This window comes from Lepus europaeus, chromosome 1 (genome assembly GCF_033115175.1).
Source record: "Lepus europaeus isolate LE1 chromosome 1, mLepTim1.pri, whole genome shotgun sequence".
Classification (NCBI taxonomy): Eukaryota; Metazoa; Chordata; class Mammalia; order Lagomorpha; family Leporidae; genus Lepus; species Lepus europaeus.
The window spans coordinates 70,407,719-70,425,021 of NC_084827.1; the positions used below are offsets into that span (position 1 = coordinate 70,407,719).

Here is a 17,303-nt window from a genome sequence, read left to right on the forward strand (position 1 = left end):
TGCATACAGTGGCCCAGGGACTTCCAGTTGGCAGGTAGAACACTGGAACATGCAAAGCCTGTGTTTCAGAGTATCACTGAGTAAAAGGCAAACAATAAAACCCTACATATGCAAACTTAATTTTTAGTAGCCATATTAATAAAAAATAAAGAGACTGGGTTCAGGTTTATTTATATATTTCATTTCACCCAGTATATCCAAAATATTGTTTCAACATCTCATGGATATGACACATTATTAATATTTTAAATTTTTATATTTTTATTAAATGTTCAAATTCTTTAGTGGGCATTTTACATCTCAATTCAGACTAGTACATTGCAAGTACCCAATGGATATATGTGCCTGGTGGATACAGAATTAGAAGCACACTTCTAGCTAGCTTACCAATCCAAAATTTCATCAGTGTTTTTAAAGTTCATGTAACACCCTAAATTCATATGGAGCTATGGTCAATAAGGGCCGGCACCATGGAGCAGTAGATTAATCTTCCACCTGCAATGCCGGCATCCCATATGAGTGCTGGGTCAATTCCCAGCTGCTCCACTTCCAATCCAGCTCTCTGCTATGGCCTGGGAAAGCAGTAGAAGATGGCTCAAGCCCTTGGGCCCCTGCACCCACATGGGAGACCAGGAATAAGCACCTGGCTCCTGGCTTTGGATCTGCCCAGCTCCGGCCATTGCAGCCATCTGGGGAGTGAACCAACGAAAGGATGACCTTTCTTTCTGTCTCTCCCTCTCACTGTCTGTAACTCTACCTCTCAAATAAATAAATAAAATCTCAAAAAAAAAAAAAAACACCTAAATTAGCATGTCTATTTCTATCTCTCATCTATATTTTGAGAACCTGATTTTTTATAAACTGAATGCTTAAATTCACCCTTATCACTAGTTTACTAAAGCAACTTCTCATTCCCATTTGTTCATTCAAAACTGTAGTAAGTATTCTTTTCTCTATTTAAATGTCATTTAAGTATATGTTAAAGGAGAGTGTCAAGAAAGCAATATCTGCTAATAATACACATAAGGCCCTGGCATATATATGTATAAATTATAATTTTCTAGACATGGCGATTTAGCCAGATTGAAAGCTGCCTAACTGCATGAGCATTTACCACATCATCTCTTCCCTACTCCACAATGATTTTCATATTATCCAAAGCCTTTACACAACTTGCTTCCTTCGTCTTAGGACCTATGGTAACCAAAAGAGCCATCAGTGATTCTCATCTCTTTATTTTCATGCCTGCGGGCACTCTCTTTTCACCTGGATCACAGTTGCTTCTATATAACAAATAGCAATAGTAATCGTTTATACATTTCAAGAATAGGTCCAAAAAAGCATGCATACCTCACCTGGCCCAACTATCACAATTTAACCCTCCCTGGGGGAAAACAGATAAATCGCTATTGGGACCCACAAGTAGCGTTGTGGAGAGGTTCACATGGAAACTGAGGCTTTTCAGCCCACAGCTGGTAGCTAATTGCCAGTCATGTGATTGAACCCCTACTGAAGTACAGAATATCCAGTTCTAGTCAAGCCTTAGATGGCTTTAGTTGCCACAACTGACATCAATCACACAAGATACCTCAAGTTGGAACTGTGCATCCAAACCTTTCCAGAAGTCACCATATACAGAATTCATAATCTTGATAAATTACTATTGTATATAATTATTTTTTGCATATGCAGCATTAGGAACACAAAATAACATCTTAGTACTTAGTATGATAATCTTTTGTTAATACTGTGTTTCCGGGGCCGGCGCTGTGGCATCAGCGCCAGTTCGAGTCCCGGCTGCTTCTCTTCCAATCCAGCTCTCTGCTGTGGCCTGGGAAAGCAGTAGAAGATGGCCCAAGTCCTTGGGCCCCTACACCCACGTGGGAGACCTAGAAGAAGCTCCTGGCTCCTGGCTTCAGATCGGTGCAGCTCCAGCCATTGCGGCCATCTGGGGAGTGAACCATCGGATGGAGGACCTCACTCTCTCTCTCTCTCTCTCTGCCTTTCCTCTCTCTGTGTAACTCTGAATCTCAAATAAATAAAATAGATCTTAAAAAAATACTGTGTTTCCCAAAGTATGTCTCATAAACTCATCCAAGAATAAAGAATGTTCTGGGGCCCTGTGCTGTGGCACAGTAGGTTAAGCTTCCACCTGTCGCACTGGCATCCCATATGGGTGCAAGTTCAAGTCCCGGCTGCTCCACTTCTGATCCAGCTCCTTGCTAATGGCCTGGAAAAGTAGTGGTAGATAGCCCAAGTGCTTGGGCCCCTACACTCACATGAGAGAGTTGGAAGAAGCTCCTGGTTCCTGACTTCAGATTGGTACAGCTCAGGCCATTGCAGCCATTTGGGAAATGAACCAGCAGGTAGAAGACCTCTCCTTCTGTATCTCTGTCTGTATTCTGCCTCTCAGATACATAAATAAATCTCAAAAAAAAAATGTTGAGTGAGTTTGAGATACACTGAATATGTTTTTTCCCATTTGATGATTTTTGATGCAGTTGATTAAAATGTCTGTGATGCCTTTTAGTAGAGATCTCTGCTGAACCATAATTCAGTCTGTCACTTCCTCAATGCACATAGACTCTACTTTTTCCCACCATATTAAGCCTATTATACTTTTGTGGACCTCTATAAGAATGAGGAATTTTTTACTAATACAACACACTATTAGGAAATAGGTCATTTAATCATCTTAGATCCTTATGACAGAAAAAGTAAGTATCAGACTTTTCCAGAGAAATAAAAAACTAAAGATTCAATTGACTTAACATATATATAACATATATATGCATATATACATATATGTATATATCTACATGTATGTTGTAAACATATGAAGAACTAAAGCTGGGTGCTCTATCTTGTAGTTGAAAATCAAAACCTGACATGTTTTTGGGAGAAATAAACCACTAGTATATAAATACAAATGAGGATTCTATTATATTTTACTATTAAAAGACTGCCATGGGCAGCAAAAATTTCTCAAGAAAAAAAAATTCTGCTACCTAGAAAACTGTTTGTACTCCATCATTTGCTAATTCTATTCTTTTATTATTTCTGGTGATATTTTACCAGAGTATCTGGAGCAATTACTTGAAACTGAAACTGTTTTTTAAAAAACAAAACAAAAAACACTTACTTTCCCAATTACTTGAGCTTAGGTGTCTATACTATATACTATATATTATAGAGTTTATTTCTCTATGCACATATCAGAGATTCTCTTACTGATAAGTTATTTCATATTATGTTTTTATTTCTTTAGTTTAAGATAACACCAATGTCCCCTGAAACAAAATCCTGAAATGAAATAAACTTTGAATTCTGTATATTTGTGGGAGAAGCATTCTTTTTTACATACATTCTCTAGTGGGCATTTTAGAATATGCCCCAAGAACTTTAATTGTGCAACCAATATTTAATCTACTGATTCCAACTCCATTAATTAATTTGAAATAATCAAAGGCATTTATTAAATACAAGGATGTTCAATGCCACAGTTGTTTTGTAATAGTGATGGATTAAAGTGCTCTTAATATCAAAGGAAGAAAATGAATAAATTAATTACTGTATAACTTCTTGAAAGGAATGTGGAGCAATGAAAAATTATGTTTCTGAAAAATACTTCAGGGATAAAGCTCATGATGGAATGTTCAGAAGAGTAAACTGTACTAGACTACACTATGATTTTATCTACCCATGGAAATGTATATACATATTAATGACAAAAAGACTAGACTTAGATGAGATAAACCAACGTATCAACGGTGGCTTTTTCCTAAAAGTGATGAAAAAAGATAATTATTGTCTTTATTTTTGTCAGTATTTTCAGATTCTCTATAATATACATACATTATTTTATACATAAAAAGAAAAATATAATTTCAAAACATTTAATTGGGGGCCAGCGCTATGGTGCAGCAGGATAACACCCTGGCCTGCAGTGCTGACATCCCATATGGGTGAAGTTTGAGCCCAGCTGCTCCACTTCTGATCCAGCTCTCTGCTATGGCCTGGGAAAGCAGTGGAAAATGGCCCAAGTCCTTGGGTCCCTGCACCCAGAAGAAGAGCAGAGAACCAGAAGAAGCTCCTGGCTCCTGGCTTCAGATCGGCGCAGCTCCGGCCATTGTGGCCATCTGGGGAGTGAACCATCGGATGGAGTTCCTCCCTCTCTCTCTCTCTCTCTCTCTCTTTGCCTCTCCTCTCTCTGTGTAACTCTGACTTTCAAATAAATAAATAAATAAATAAATAAATATTTTTTAAAAATTTAATTGAATCTGTGATAAATTTGTACCTGTATTAATATCTATCACAAAAAAAGAAAATTTGTAAAAACTGGCTTTCAAAAATCTTTCTCAAATTTCTTAAGCCCCTCCCTCTCTTTCTCCCTTCCTCCCTCCCTTCCTCCCACCTTCTCTCCATTTATTGTCCCCTCTAAGGAATTTTTGTTTTCTTCTGCTTTAACTAAGTACAATATAGCCAAAACTGATACTAACATATTTTTCACACATTATCATCTTTCTTTAATAAAAAGGTTAACTAGAAAGCAATCTGGTAGCAGCCGCAAGAACAACAGAGAAAGACAGGCATTCAATAGGCACTGGAAGGCAGGGGGACTTCAGTGTGAACACTAAGTCCCACACATTTGGATACAGGCATTTTTCTAGACTGTACTTTCTTCAAGTTTGTCATTAGAGAGATTTTTTTTGAAATATTAGTGTACCACAAGTGTATGAAGCTTAACTGCCTAGACAAACCCATGACCAGATCATGCTCTCCCACAAACTTCTGAACTATGTGTCTGTAATTGTAGAGCACTGAATACTAAGCCCAGGACGTAATTAGATAACTCACTAGAGAAGACTTACTTTTTCAAGCAGCGGTGCATGCAGGATTCATTTTACAGTGATTAAATTTTAGCTAAAATAGATATTTATCATACTGAAGATTTTGTCTGCAGAGCTACACGACTTTTATAGTTCTACACTGAAATAAGTGCATAATGCTATCATTCTTCCTCAGAGCATCAAATTTGGAGGACAAGATACCAATCCAGCAGATGCAGCATAGGAATAGTTGATTTGTTCCCTTCATTAGATGGAGTTTAAAGGAATCATTCAAGTATTACTTTTTTTTTCTTTTTTTTTTCTTTTTGACAGGCAGAGTGGACAGTGAGAGAGAGAGACAGAGAGAAAGGTCTTCCTTTGCTGTTGGTTCACACTCCAATGGCTGCCGTGGCCGGCGCGCTGCAGCCGGCGCACCATGCTGATCCGAAGGCAGGAGCCAGGTGCTTCTCCTAGTCTCCCGAGGGGTGCAGGGCCCAAGGACTTGGGCCATCCTCCACTGCACTCCAAGGCCATAGCAGAGAGCTGGCCTGGAAGGGGGGCAACCGGGACAGAATCCAGCGCCCCGACCGGGACTAGAACCCAGTGTGCTGGCGCCGCAAGGTGGAGGATTAGCCTGTTGAGCCACGGCGCCGGCCTCAAGTATTACTTTTATACTCATAAGTAGCTAATTCTCTATGTGCACGTATACATTCTAATTATGTTGAAGCAATAGTAAATTCAAGTTTCTGATCACAATTGTAAGACATGCTAAGGAAAAAGTTGACAGTGTAAAATAGTTAACTAGTTCACTTAACATGCAATAAGAAAACTCTGAGAATTAGCTTAAGGAGATTTGCTAAAATATATTTGCTCCTACTTCATACCTGATTTTATCAGTTCTTTTATGCTTTTGCAGTTGTTGAAATATTTCCTGTGTCCAATGAAGGTGTACAGTATTATAGATTCATGAAAAATTTAAAAAAAAAACATGAAGGAAATGTTTTATATAAAACTCTAATGTCTTTCCAAGAATGACTTAGAAAAACAATTGTTAAACAATTCAAAAAATTCAAATAATTCTAAATATATTGAAATAAAACAGGTTTTATAGTTTAATTTAAACTATTTGCATGCATGATTCAGACAAATCGAGAATTATAGGCTAAAATGATGAATGCCAAAATACAAGATGATAATTCATAATCACAAGTATTATTACTAACATGTTAGCATATCAAAATTTCATGATTTTTGGAATATTTTCTCTTTGGAAAAATATATTTCAATCTTGTGCACTGAAATGCATCTGGCAGTTATCTAGTTCATTATTTTTGAGAAATAATTAAAAGGAAATAGAAACAAAAATCAAAAGCATACTCTCTAAACCTGGAGAAGTATAATAAATGCCAGCCAATATTAAAAATAATATATATATAATGTAACATTCACTTGCCTTCGATTAAATTAATGCAAAGCCAGCTGATAAGATTTCAAGTCAATGAGGGAATTATTATGTCAGAGTATGGAATAAATCTATGCAGATACGCAAACCCTTTCTCAAAATGATAGTGTAATAAAAAGTCTATAGACATTGGAGTTACAATTATGGCACTTAGTTTCAGTTCTGCAACTGTGAAGTAGGGCTCTTGAGAAAAGTAGTTAACATCTCTAGCTCTTCCTCCTCTCTAACATAAGATATCACATCCAAGAGATAAAGACTTTGGAAGGTTTAAAGTGATAAACACACATCCCATGTCAATGGCAATAAATACTCAGCAAGAGTTTGTTCCCTTTTGAACAATCTATTATTTAAAATTAAAAAAAAAAAATCTCATTTTATTTGAAAGGCAGAGAGACAAAGAGAAAGAAACAGAGAAACAGACAGAGAGAATGCAGCTCTTCCATTCACTGGCTTACTCTCCAGATACTGGAAACAGTTGAGGCTAGGCCAGGCAGAAGCCAAGAGACAAACTGGGTGTTTCACGTCGGCTGAAGGGACACAAGCATTTAAACTATAAACTGTTGCTCACAGATTGCACACTAGCAGGAAGCTGGACTGGAAGTGGAGTAGCAGGCACTCAAATCAGGCTCTACAAAATGGGAAGAAGACATCCCAAGTGCTGTAATAATCACCGTGCCAAGCATTCACTCCTATAATCACTTGTCTGAAGTAACTGTCAAAACAGAATCAGGGTAAAGCATGGGAAAGGAATGAACAGAGAAATAACACAACACAAAAACCTCTTTTTTTTTTTTTTTTTTTTGATAGGCAGAGTTAGTGACAGAGAAAGAGAGAGAGACAGAGAGAAAGGTCTTCCTTCCATTGGTTCACCCCCTAAATGGCTGCTACGGCCGGCACGCTGTGGCGATCCGAAGCCAGGGCCAGGTGCTTCCTCCTGGTCTCCGATGGGGTGCAGGGCCCAAGCACTTGGGCCATCCTCCACTGTACTCCCAGGCCACAGCAGAGAGCTGGCCTGGAAGAGGAGCAACCATGACAGAATCTGGCGCCCCAATCAGGACTAGAACCTGGGGTGCCGGCACTACAAGCGGAGGATTAGCCAAGTGAGCCGCAGCGCTGGCCAAACAGCTCTTTTCTGTGTATATATTTTTAAAACGCTAATCAACAGAATAATGAATAAACTGTGATTTCAAAAATTGGGAATGCGAATTGCACAACATTATGGAAAACTGTATGAAGATTCCCACAAAACCTAAAAATCAACTTACAAAATGAACCAGCATTCTCACTCCTGGGGATATATCCAAAGGAAATGAAATCGGCATACAAAAGAATTATCTGTATTTCTATGTTTATAGCAGCTCAACTCATGATAGCTAAGATATGGGATCAACCTCGATGTCCATCAACTGGTGATCAGAGGCCGGCGCCATGGCTCAACAGGCTAATCCTCCGCCTTGCGGCGCCGGCACACTGAGTTCTAGTCCCGGTCGGGGCGCTGGATTCTGTCCCGGTTGCCCCTCTTCCAGTCCAGCTCTCTGCTGTGGCCAGGGAGTGCAGTGGAGGATGGCCCAAGTGCTTGGGCCCTGCACCCCATGGGAGACCAGGAGAAGTACCTGGCTCCTGCCATCGGATCAGTGTGGTGCACTGGCCGCAGCACGCCTACTGCAGCGGCCATTGGAGGGTGAACCAACGGCAAAAAGGAAGATCTTTCTCTCTGTCTCTCTCTCACTATCCACTCTGCCTGTAAAAAAAAAAAAAAAAAAAAAAAAAAAAAAAAAAAAAACTGGTGATCAGATAAAGAAAATGTGGATATTGACAGGATGGAATATTACTCAGCCATAATGAAGGACGAAATCCTAACACTAGTAATAAAATAAATGCAACCAGAAGTCATTATGTTAACTGAAATAAGCCAGAACCCAAAACACAATTATCACATGTTTTCTCTTTTATGATGTAGTTAATACAGAATATAAAAATTGTGTGAATGTCATATCATTTGGGTATATAGTTATAAATATTGTTTCACTATATAAATTGCAATATATTATTCTTTCCACGTTAAAAGAAAGAAGAGCCAGGGTTGGGGTAGAGCAAGGAAAGCTGCCGCCTGTGATGCAGGCATCATCTAAGGGCTCTGGTTCGAATCCCAGCTGTTCCTGCTAATGGCCTGGGAAAGCAAAGGAAGATGGCCCAAGTTATTGGACCCTTAACCCATGTGGAAACTCGCAAGAAGTTCCTTGCTCCTGGCTTTGAACCAGCCCAGCTCCAGCCATTGTGGCCATATGGAGATTGAACCAGAGGATGGAAAATCTCTCTGTCTCTCCCTCTCTCTGTAAAGTCTGTCTTTCAAATATATAAATAAATCTTTTTTAAAAAAGAAAAAGAAATAGAGAGAGGGTGAAGTCAGAACTCTTGGGGTACTAGTAATGCTATGCTCTTAATTTGGGTACTGGCTATCAGTGTGATCAGAGAAAAAAATCTCATTCATCTGCAAATTTATGTGCATTTATTGATATATATACTATATGACAAAAATGTTTAAACAAAATTTTAGCATCAAAATAAGCTTATCTTTTAATTTCATGTTTCCATGAACTTTTCACAGTACTATTATATGCAATGGCATACTCTATAACAGTAAAAATGTACATTTAATTTTTTAAAATATTTATTTATTTGCGAGTCAGAGTTACACAGAAAGAGGAGAGGGAGAGAGAGAGGTCTTCCATCTGCCGGTTCACTCCCCAACTCTTCGCAACAGACAGAGCTGCACCGATCCGAAGCAAGGAGCCAGAAGCCAGGAGCCAAGAGCTTCCTCCGGATCTCCCACGTGGGTGCAGGGGCCCAAGGACTTGGCCATCTCCTCCTGCTTTCCAAGGCCATAGCAGAGAGCTGGATTGGAAGTAGCCGGGACCAGAACTGGCACTCATATGGGATGCTGGCGCCTCAGGACAGGGCATTAACCCACTGAACCACAGCACCGGCTCCTAAGAATGAACATTTTACCATGCAACTATTGAAAAGTTTGTGAAAGAGGGTATGCAGGCATTTATCCTGTATGGGTCTATTTACATAAAACACAAAAACAGGCAAAACTAACCTATTATTTAGACAGTGGTCCCACTTGTAATGATTAGTGACTGCAAAGGAGCACTGCAATGTTTTGCTTCTTTTGGGTGATGGGTAAAGGGCAGTGTTTAGTTTACCAAAATCTATCAGGAAATCCTCAAAATAGAAATATATGAAAATTCCTTCATGTAGATATCGAAATGAATTTTAATATGAATAATTTGACGTTAAACACATATTTTTTAAAGATTTTTTTAGTTATTTATTCTAAAGTCAGAGAGTTACATAGAGAGAAGAGAGGCAGAGAGAGAGGTGTTCCAACTGATGGTTCACTCCCCAATTGGCCGCAATGGCCGGAGCTGCACCAATCCGAAGCCATGAGCCAGGAGCTTCTTCCAGGCCTCCCATGCAGTGCAGGGGCCCAAGGACTTGGGCTGTCTTCTACTGCTTTCCCAGGCCATAACAGAGAGCTGGATCAGAAGAGGAGCAGTCAGGACTAGAACTGGCACCCATATGGGATGCTGGCACTTCAGGCCAGGGTGTTAACCTGCTGCCCCACAGCGCCGGCCCCTAAACACATATTTTGCTCTAAGTTCCATGCATGATCTACTATGCCATATGTAATTATGACACATCAAGTATCAGTTTAGAAGGGTATATGAGGCCATTCCAGTATCCAAGGTCAGAAAGGAAGAGTTGGAGATTAAATAGGAAAAAGGGACTGTGAAACACATGCACACACACACACACAAAGAAAATCATTGCTCTTAAGTGATATTTTCTCTAAATCCTTTCCCTGTATGTTGTTAGGTTCTGGTTGCTAAGGTGTTCACAGGTAAAGCTCTTGTATTTTAAAGATTTGGCTCCTATAAACCAGGGGTTTTCAGTGCTGGGTGTGCATCAGATTCACTTGGGTGTGCTTCTCAAACCATGAATCCTGGGACATACCCACTGAGAGTCTGGGACTAGACAGTGGACATTTCTCATAAACTCCCAACTGCTATGCTGAGGCTAGCCACTGAAACACAGTGGTCCAGAAATAAAGGCTTTTATCCTAACTCACATTAAGAAAATTTAGAAAGATCTCAGCCTTTATATTTTCACCAATAAAACAAGAATAACACCAACATCTATAAAGAGAAGTTGTAAGGATTAAAGGTGTGCAAGTAAAGACTGACACAAAGTAGATGCAGTGTTAGAAAGCAGCTATTTTTATTTTTATTTCCAACCTTTCCCATGTCTGAAGTCTGGAAAGTTCCCAACCGATAGAAGAGACCAACTCACTTACATTCAGTTGTCTTTAACCTTGGCTGTACACTTAATCCCCTAGGGAATTTTTCAAAATCCAAGGTTTGAGCTACACTGCCAATCAATTAACCTAGATTTTTCTGCAGAGTAGCACTAAGAATAATTTTTGAAAATTCTCCAAGTGATTCACCGGTACCCCCACCATAGTGAATGTCTGATTTAGTCCCACAAACCTTGACTGAGTCATGCTTAGAACGTTTGCTGCCTGAAAAATAAAGACAGATTTCTAAATTGCCCTACACTAAACAATTAACATTTGTCTCAATTAAGGATGATACTAGGAAGGAAGCATTAACATAGCTTTCGGGAACAATCTATGCTGATCCTAAACAAACCAAAAATGTGCTAGATACTTTATAGTTACTCCATCAAGCATATAAGCACTGGCTTAATTAGCATATGCCTTTCTCCTTACACCAGGCAGGTATTCAAGATAGTCAATCTGAGATGTGCTCATGTTTTCCCCTTCATCATAGCCATGAAAAAAAAAAAAACTGACTAAAGATATGGGAGGCACGCAGGACTCAGATTACACCTGTCAATTTTGTTGTGGGACCTCCTAAGGGTACATCAAAAATGTTCCTCTAGAGTCTGTCAAGGCATCTGAATATGATTATCATTATTAACGACATACTTTCGAATATAATAATATTTAAGGAAGATAGGTTTTGATCATCTGTCACCATAAACAATTGAAAACAAAGCATCTATGTATAAAAACACACAAAAATAGAACAAGTGTACAATAATGTGTATTAATCTTAGTGGTGGTCATTTCCTAAGTCTAGAGACTAAAGAAAACAAAGTAAAAGATTTTATTCTGAAGTTAAAATTTTCTGTTAAAAAATAATTAAAGCCTCTAAATTAGTAACATTTTAAAAAATGAAAATTTAATGAATAATTTATAGAAATTGATGTTTTAAAAAATAAAAGTCTGTAGAAGATAAACAAATGGAGTTTTAAAAATAATTATTCACAGCGAAATTGAGAACATATACCAAGAGGGAGGGGAGAAGGGAATATCATTATAGTCTTAGAATTGTATACACATACAAATACACTTCTTTTACAGTTTTTCTGAGATTAGATTTTCTTGTTATTGAAATTAGAATAATAGTATCTGTCTAATACAATGCTTAATACATGATATTTCCCTTTCTTTAATTTTATATTTTCTTTGTTCTTAATTTTATTCCCATAATTGTTAATGGTTATTACAAACATGGGTGTACCACCCCCCAACACATACATACACATAGAAGTTAACCAGAGCATCTGTTTAAAATCATCAATGACTTCAAATTACTATCTCATTATAAACTGCATCAAATAAAATGGGATTCAAGTTCTTCTATAATTTAGACTGAATGAGATTTCCAGGTTTTTTTCTTTCTAAATTGTCAACCTCTAGCTAGCTCATTTGAATTGACTGCTATCCCTCATACTTAATGCAACTTCCCTGAAGTTCTATATTACCTGCCGAACTGGAATGCTTTTCTATCCATCTTTATCTGGCTGCTCTTCAAAGCTCAGGATAATCTTCCCTCTCCAACATGATTGCCTAGAGTGGAAATTTTCTCTATTCTTTGATATTACCACTCACGTGTTACATCATACAACGCTGCATGCAGTAGATATAAATGTCTGTGTTATATTACCTCTATTTGATTGTATGAGAGTACTTCAAACATGGAGGAAAGCGTATTATTAAAAGCCAAGTATATGCTTCAAAATAATTTTACACCAAAATAAATGTATCTTTTAATTCCATTCCTCAAATATTTCTTGAAGGAGATGGTTCACACAAACATAAACATAAACACACATACACACACACACATACTGCATAATGTCTAGCCCAGTGGTTTGCAGCTGGAAGATGATGAATAAATAAAATCAATCAATGAATGAAATAAGACTGAGAAAATTAGTTTTTTTTTATTTTTTAAATACCTTCTCACTTACAGTGATTGTGCTGTCTTAGAGTATCTTTTATTTCTGAAGTTAAAAAATACAATAAAATGAAGACTGAGTTGCAAGTATAAACTTATATTATTAATTATATTCACTTATTTTTGTATGTTTTCTCCAAATATCCAAAGTTAATTTAGTTTTTTTCTACTTTATAAATAATGTCTTTCTTCAAAAATAACCCTAGATTTACAAAAAATTAGTAGGTAAAAACAGAGGATGAAAAAACATGGTCAATTTCTGTGGTTAGAGCATGCTCATCGATGATATTATCTGGGATGAGTGGATGTGGCATGGCATAGCTTTACTTTTCATACACAGTAAACCAACTTATCTGAAAGCAATACTAAAAACTTATCTAAATAGACATTGAGTGACATAGACAGGGATGGAAATTTCTCAAAGTAATGGTACTAAGTATGCTTAATAAATTATCATGTTTTTCTATTTTTAAACTTTATCATTCCCAATTCTTTGAAAACCATATCAAATTTGTATAAAACTATAAACATGAAAGTCAGAACTAAAACATTTCTCACTTCTTTACACCCACATATTTGAGGCCTAAGATTTCAGAGACTTGGCATAATCTATATATTTGATGTAACAAATGGAACCTGAATTTTCCTAATTATCAGTTTCATTTTAAGAAATTAATCAGCAATAGCTTCTTATGAATTCAAATTTTTATTTTGCGGTAGGTACTGATTCACATGCAGTTGTAGGAAATAACACAAAGCAACCTCATGCTCTCCCTGATCACAGCATCTCACAAAAGAGCACATGATGGCAAACAAGAGACTGACCTATACTTAAACAAGGTAACGGAATATTTCCATATCCACAAAGAACTTTCACACTGCTCCATGAAGCAAATAAGGCCATTCTTCCTTCCTTCCTTATCCTCTGAAAGCCAGTAGTCTGTACTCTATTTCTATAATTTTATCATTCCCAGAATGTTGCACAAATGCAATGTCATAAACAGTCTTCTTTTAGGACTAGCTTATATTTTCACTCAGAAAAATTTCACTGATTCCTCCAAGTTGCTACACACATCAAAATTTGTTCCTTTTGATTTTTCAAAGCATTTATTATATGGGCATAACACAGTTTAGCCATTCATCCATTGAGGATCATCTTGCTTGTTTCAAGTATTGGTTACTATAAATAAAATCATGATAAACTGTGTGCAGGTTTTTATGGGAGCATAAATTTTCGTTTTTTTTTTTTTTTTTTTCAGATAAATGTGGTGGTTAGGTTGGATGTTGGTTGCGTATCCATTATTTCAGAAAATTACCAAAATATCTTCCAGAGAAGCTGCACCATTATACAATCCTAAAAGTTTCAGTGCATACTTGCCAGCATTTGGCATTGCTGTTTATTTTTCTTTGTTTTAGCCATTCTGAAAGGTGTGTTGTTGTGACATGCCATTGTGGTTTTAACTGGCTTGATGGCTACTGATGTTGAAATAGTTTCATGTACTCTTCTGCCTCCTACTTAGTCTCTCCAGTGTAATGTCTGTTCACGGCTGACATATTGCTGATTGCATAGTTGTTCCATTTTTGTCACTGCTCTCATTTTGTTGTTGTTCTATTTTCTTTATTGTTTTTAAGAGTTCTATTTTGTGAGTTCTTTAACTTGAGAACGCTGGTCCTTTATCAAGTACTATGTGAATTTCAAATATTTTCTTTTAGACTGTAGCTTGTATTTTTGTCTTCACAGCAGGGTCTTACATGGAGCAATTGTTTTTCTTTTTATGAACCATACCTTTAGTGTATAATTTAGTAACTCTTTTCCTAGCCTTAGATTCCATTTTTCCTATGTTGTTTTTCCTCTCCAAGTTTTACAGATTTATATTTTACTTTAAATTTATGATTTATTTGGAGTTTATAAGAGATGTGAGGCTTAGGTCTACATGCTGTCTTTGTTTTGTTGTGTGTTTTCTGTTTTGCCAATGGATATCCAATAGCTCCTGTTTCATTTGTTGAAAAGGCCATTTTTCATCCATGGAATTACTTTTGCACCTTTGCCAACAATCAATCAGACATATTTGGGAGGACCTATTTTTTGGTTCTCTATTCGCATTCATTGATCTGTGTCTATGATGCTGCCAGATCCACCCTTGCTTGCTACAGTCATTGAAATATTTTTTTAAGGTTCATTATCATTATACACATAGCAGTCCCTTTAAATTTAAATCTATAGGTGGATGATGTCATTTTAATAACTTTTTAGGATATTCAATATTTTTATTCATAAGAGTATTTTTTTCTTTTCACTGAAAGATGAGTCTTACAATCTCCCAATGACTAGAAATAGCATAGAATCAAAGTTAAGGAAAAAGGCCAAAACCTGATAAATATTAGGAAAAGATGTCTTTGGTTACAATGTCCCTGTCTTTGTCAGCATAAATTAATTTTAAATGAGAAAATATAAACTCCTATAAGAATAGACCATATGCATGAATATAGTCCAATAGACTAAAACCTTCAAAGAGGTCTTTTGAACTGTGAAATTCCATGTGTTCCAAGGCTTTGAAAGCATTATGAGTCTTTCTGCCTTAAGTCCATAAATTTTTATTGTCTATTGTAAAGCTCATAAAACTTTCTTGAATGATTTCCAATCATTTATTCTCCACAGAAACTAATCTGCTGAATTGTCTTTCCAACATTTACTTTGCTTTTAACTGCGCAAATTATATCTAAGTACAAAATACTCAGCAACCATACATACTGCTCTAATTGTGCTTTAGAGCTGACACAGAATAATGAAACACTAATTGCAATTAGAACATTTTATTTGTTCAGAATTAATTTCTTGGCTTGCCCTACTTGCATAATTACAACCATAAAGCCTACTATCAAATGTCACCAAGGAGTCCATTGGCCACAAACTGAAACAATGTTCTCACCAGTCCCTTCCCAATATACATACTGCAGCTCAGAGCACCGTCAGCAGCAACCTCCTGATCTGCACACACAGAAAGTACTCAACTATATAGTAAAGCTGAACCCGAAAAGTTCAGAAGCCCTCATTGTTGGATTTCCTAAAGCCTGACATTGTGCCCTCTGAAAAGGAATGGACTTGGATCAGCTCAAGCACCAGACAAATTGTTCCAATTACTTGCTATCCAGATGTGGAAAAAAAGAAAACTGTCTTCAAACCTCTGTTGTGCAACCTGGCTGGCAGTGTCCCTCTGCAGTTATTAGATATGCCAAGTTTTCCCTACACGTGTAGATGGCTAAGCAAAACTATGAACCATCAACTGACTGCATCACAAAGAAATGTGTTATTGAAAGAAAATAACTCTTTTACCTGTTTGACATCATATGCCAGGAGGACATATTTTAAATCTGGTGAAACTGAATGTTTTGATGCTTTGAAGGTTACCTAGAGAAAAAGAGAAAGAATTATCTTAAAAATCTTAATAACAAAGAAATTAACATGTATTTGGATATATGATGACCTTAAAAATTTTATGGAAAATACTTATTATAAAAACTATATATAAATTTCACATTGTTTTACAACAAAAAGTATGTTTAAATTCTATTATTCCTTGAGCTTTTGAAAATCCTCTTGCATAAATATCAAGAAATTTCAATTCTCATTATAACACTGTCAAATAGACATTCTCATTTTTATTCTATATTTGCATATATATACGGGCATGTATGATTATGTAATGGATATAAAAACTTGGAGAAGGGTGGAGGTCATGATACTGAATATAAAAACTTATAAATAGGCAAGATTCTTGGTCCAGCAGGTTAAGCTGACACTTGGGAGTGAAGCCAAGAGTTGGGAACTCAATCCTACTCTCCTATTTGGTGGAAAGAAACCCAACTACTTGAGCCATCTCACCTGCTGTCTCCCAGGTTCTGTCTTGGTGGGAAGCTGGAAGCTCAATCAAACCCAAGCACTCCATCCAATGTAGGACATGAGCATCTTAACAAATAAGGAAATGCTCACCCCATTTTTTATTCTAGAATGAGGTGACACTTCATTCCACAAAATGTAATAAGTGTTCCAATAGAGTAAGCAGAATAGTTAAGTATACTGAAAATAGATCTTTGTAAAAATTGAGAGTGGGAATGCAGGAGGGAGGGGGAGGAAAGGTTAGAGGGTAGGTTGGAGGGAGAGTAGGGGGGGAAGTGCCACTTTGTTCCTAAATCAGTGTATGTGAATTATATGAAACTTGTTTAACATAAATAAATTAAAAAATAAGAATAAACTAAGAATTTATGTTTAACATAAATAAAATTAATAAAATAAGAATGGCTGAAAAAAGCATAAACAAAGAACAAAGCTACTTTCCTTATAAGGTGGTGAGAGGGAGACAGAACAATAGAAAAGTAACTGGCTAACACCAGCCTACTCCCGGTTGCATCATTGTATAAAGATCAAAGCAGTGGAACCTCATGGCTTAACAGGTTAAACTACTGCCTGCAGCGCTGGCTTCAGGTTTGATTCTCACCTGCTCCACTTCCCCATCTAGCTCCCTCCTAATGTTCCTCGTAAAGCAGAGGAAGGCAGCCCAACTCCTTGGCCTCCTGTACCCAAGTAGGAGATCTGGAAGAAGCTCCTGGCTGCTGGTTTCAGCTTGGCTCAGCCCTGGCTGTTGTAGCCATTTGGGGAGTGAACCTGAGCAACTGGAAGAT

At 37.2% G+C, this 17,303-nt stretch overlaps 1 protein-coding gene across 2 annotated transcripts in view; it reads right to left on the minus strand.

Annotated features, from left to right (window-relative positions):
* The window catches only part of DPP10 (dipeptidyl peptidase like 10), a 791,529-nt gene that overhangs the window by 378,771 nt on the left and 395,455 nt on the right, over nt 1-17,303 (minus strand). For both annotated transcript variants that reach the window (XM_062199274.1, XM_062199266.1), the window contains exon 5: nt 15,958-16,032. In XM_062199274.1, the coding sequence (XP_062055258.1) occupies nt 15,958-16,032 (75 nt within the window). The remainder of the gene's footprint in view (nt 1-15,957; nt 16,033-17,303) is intronic.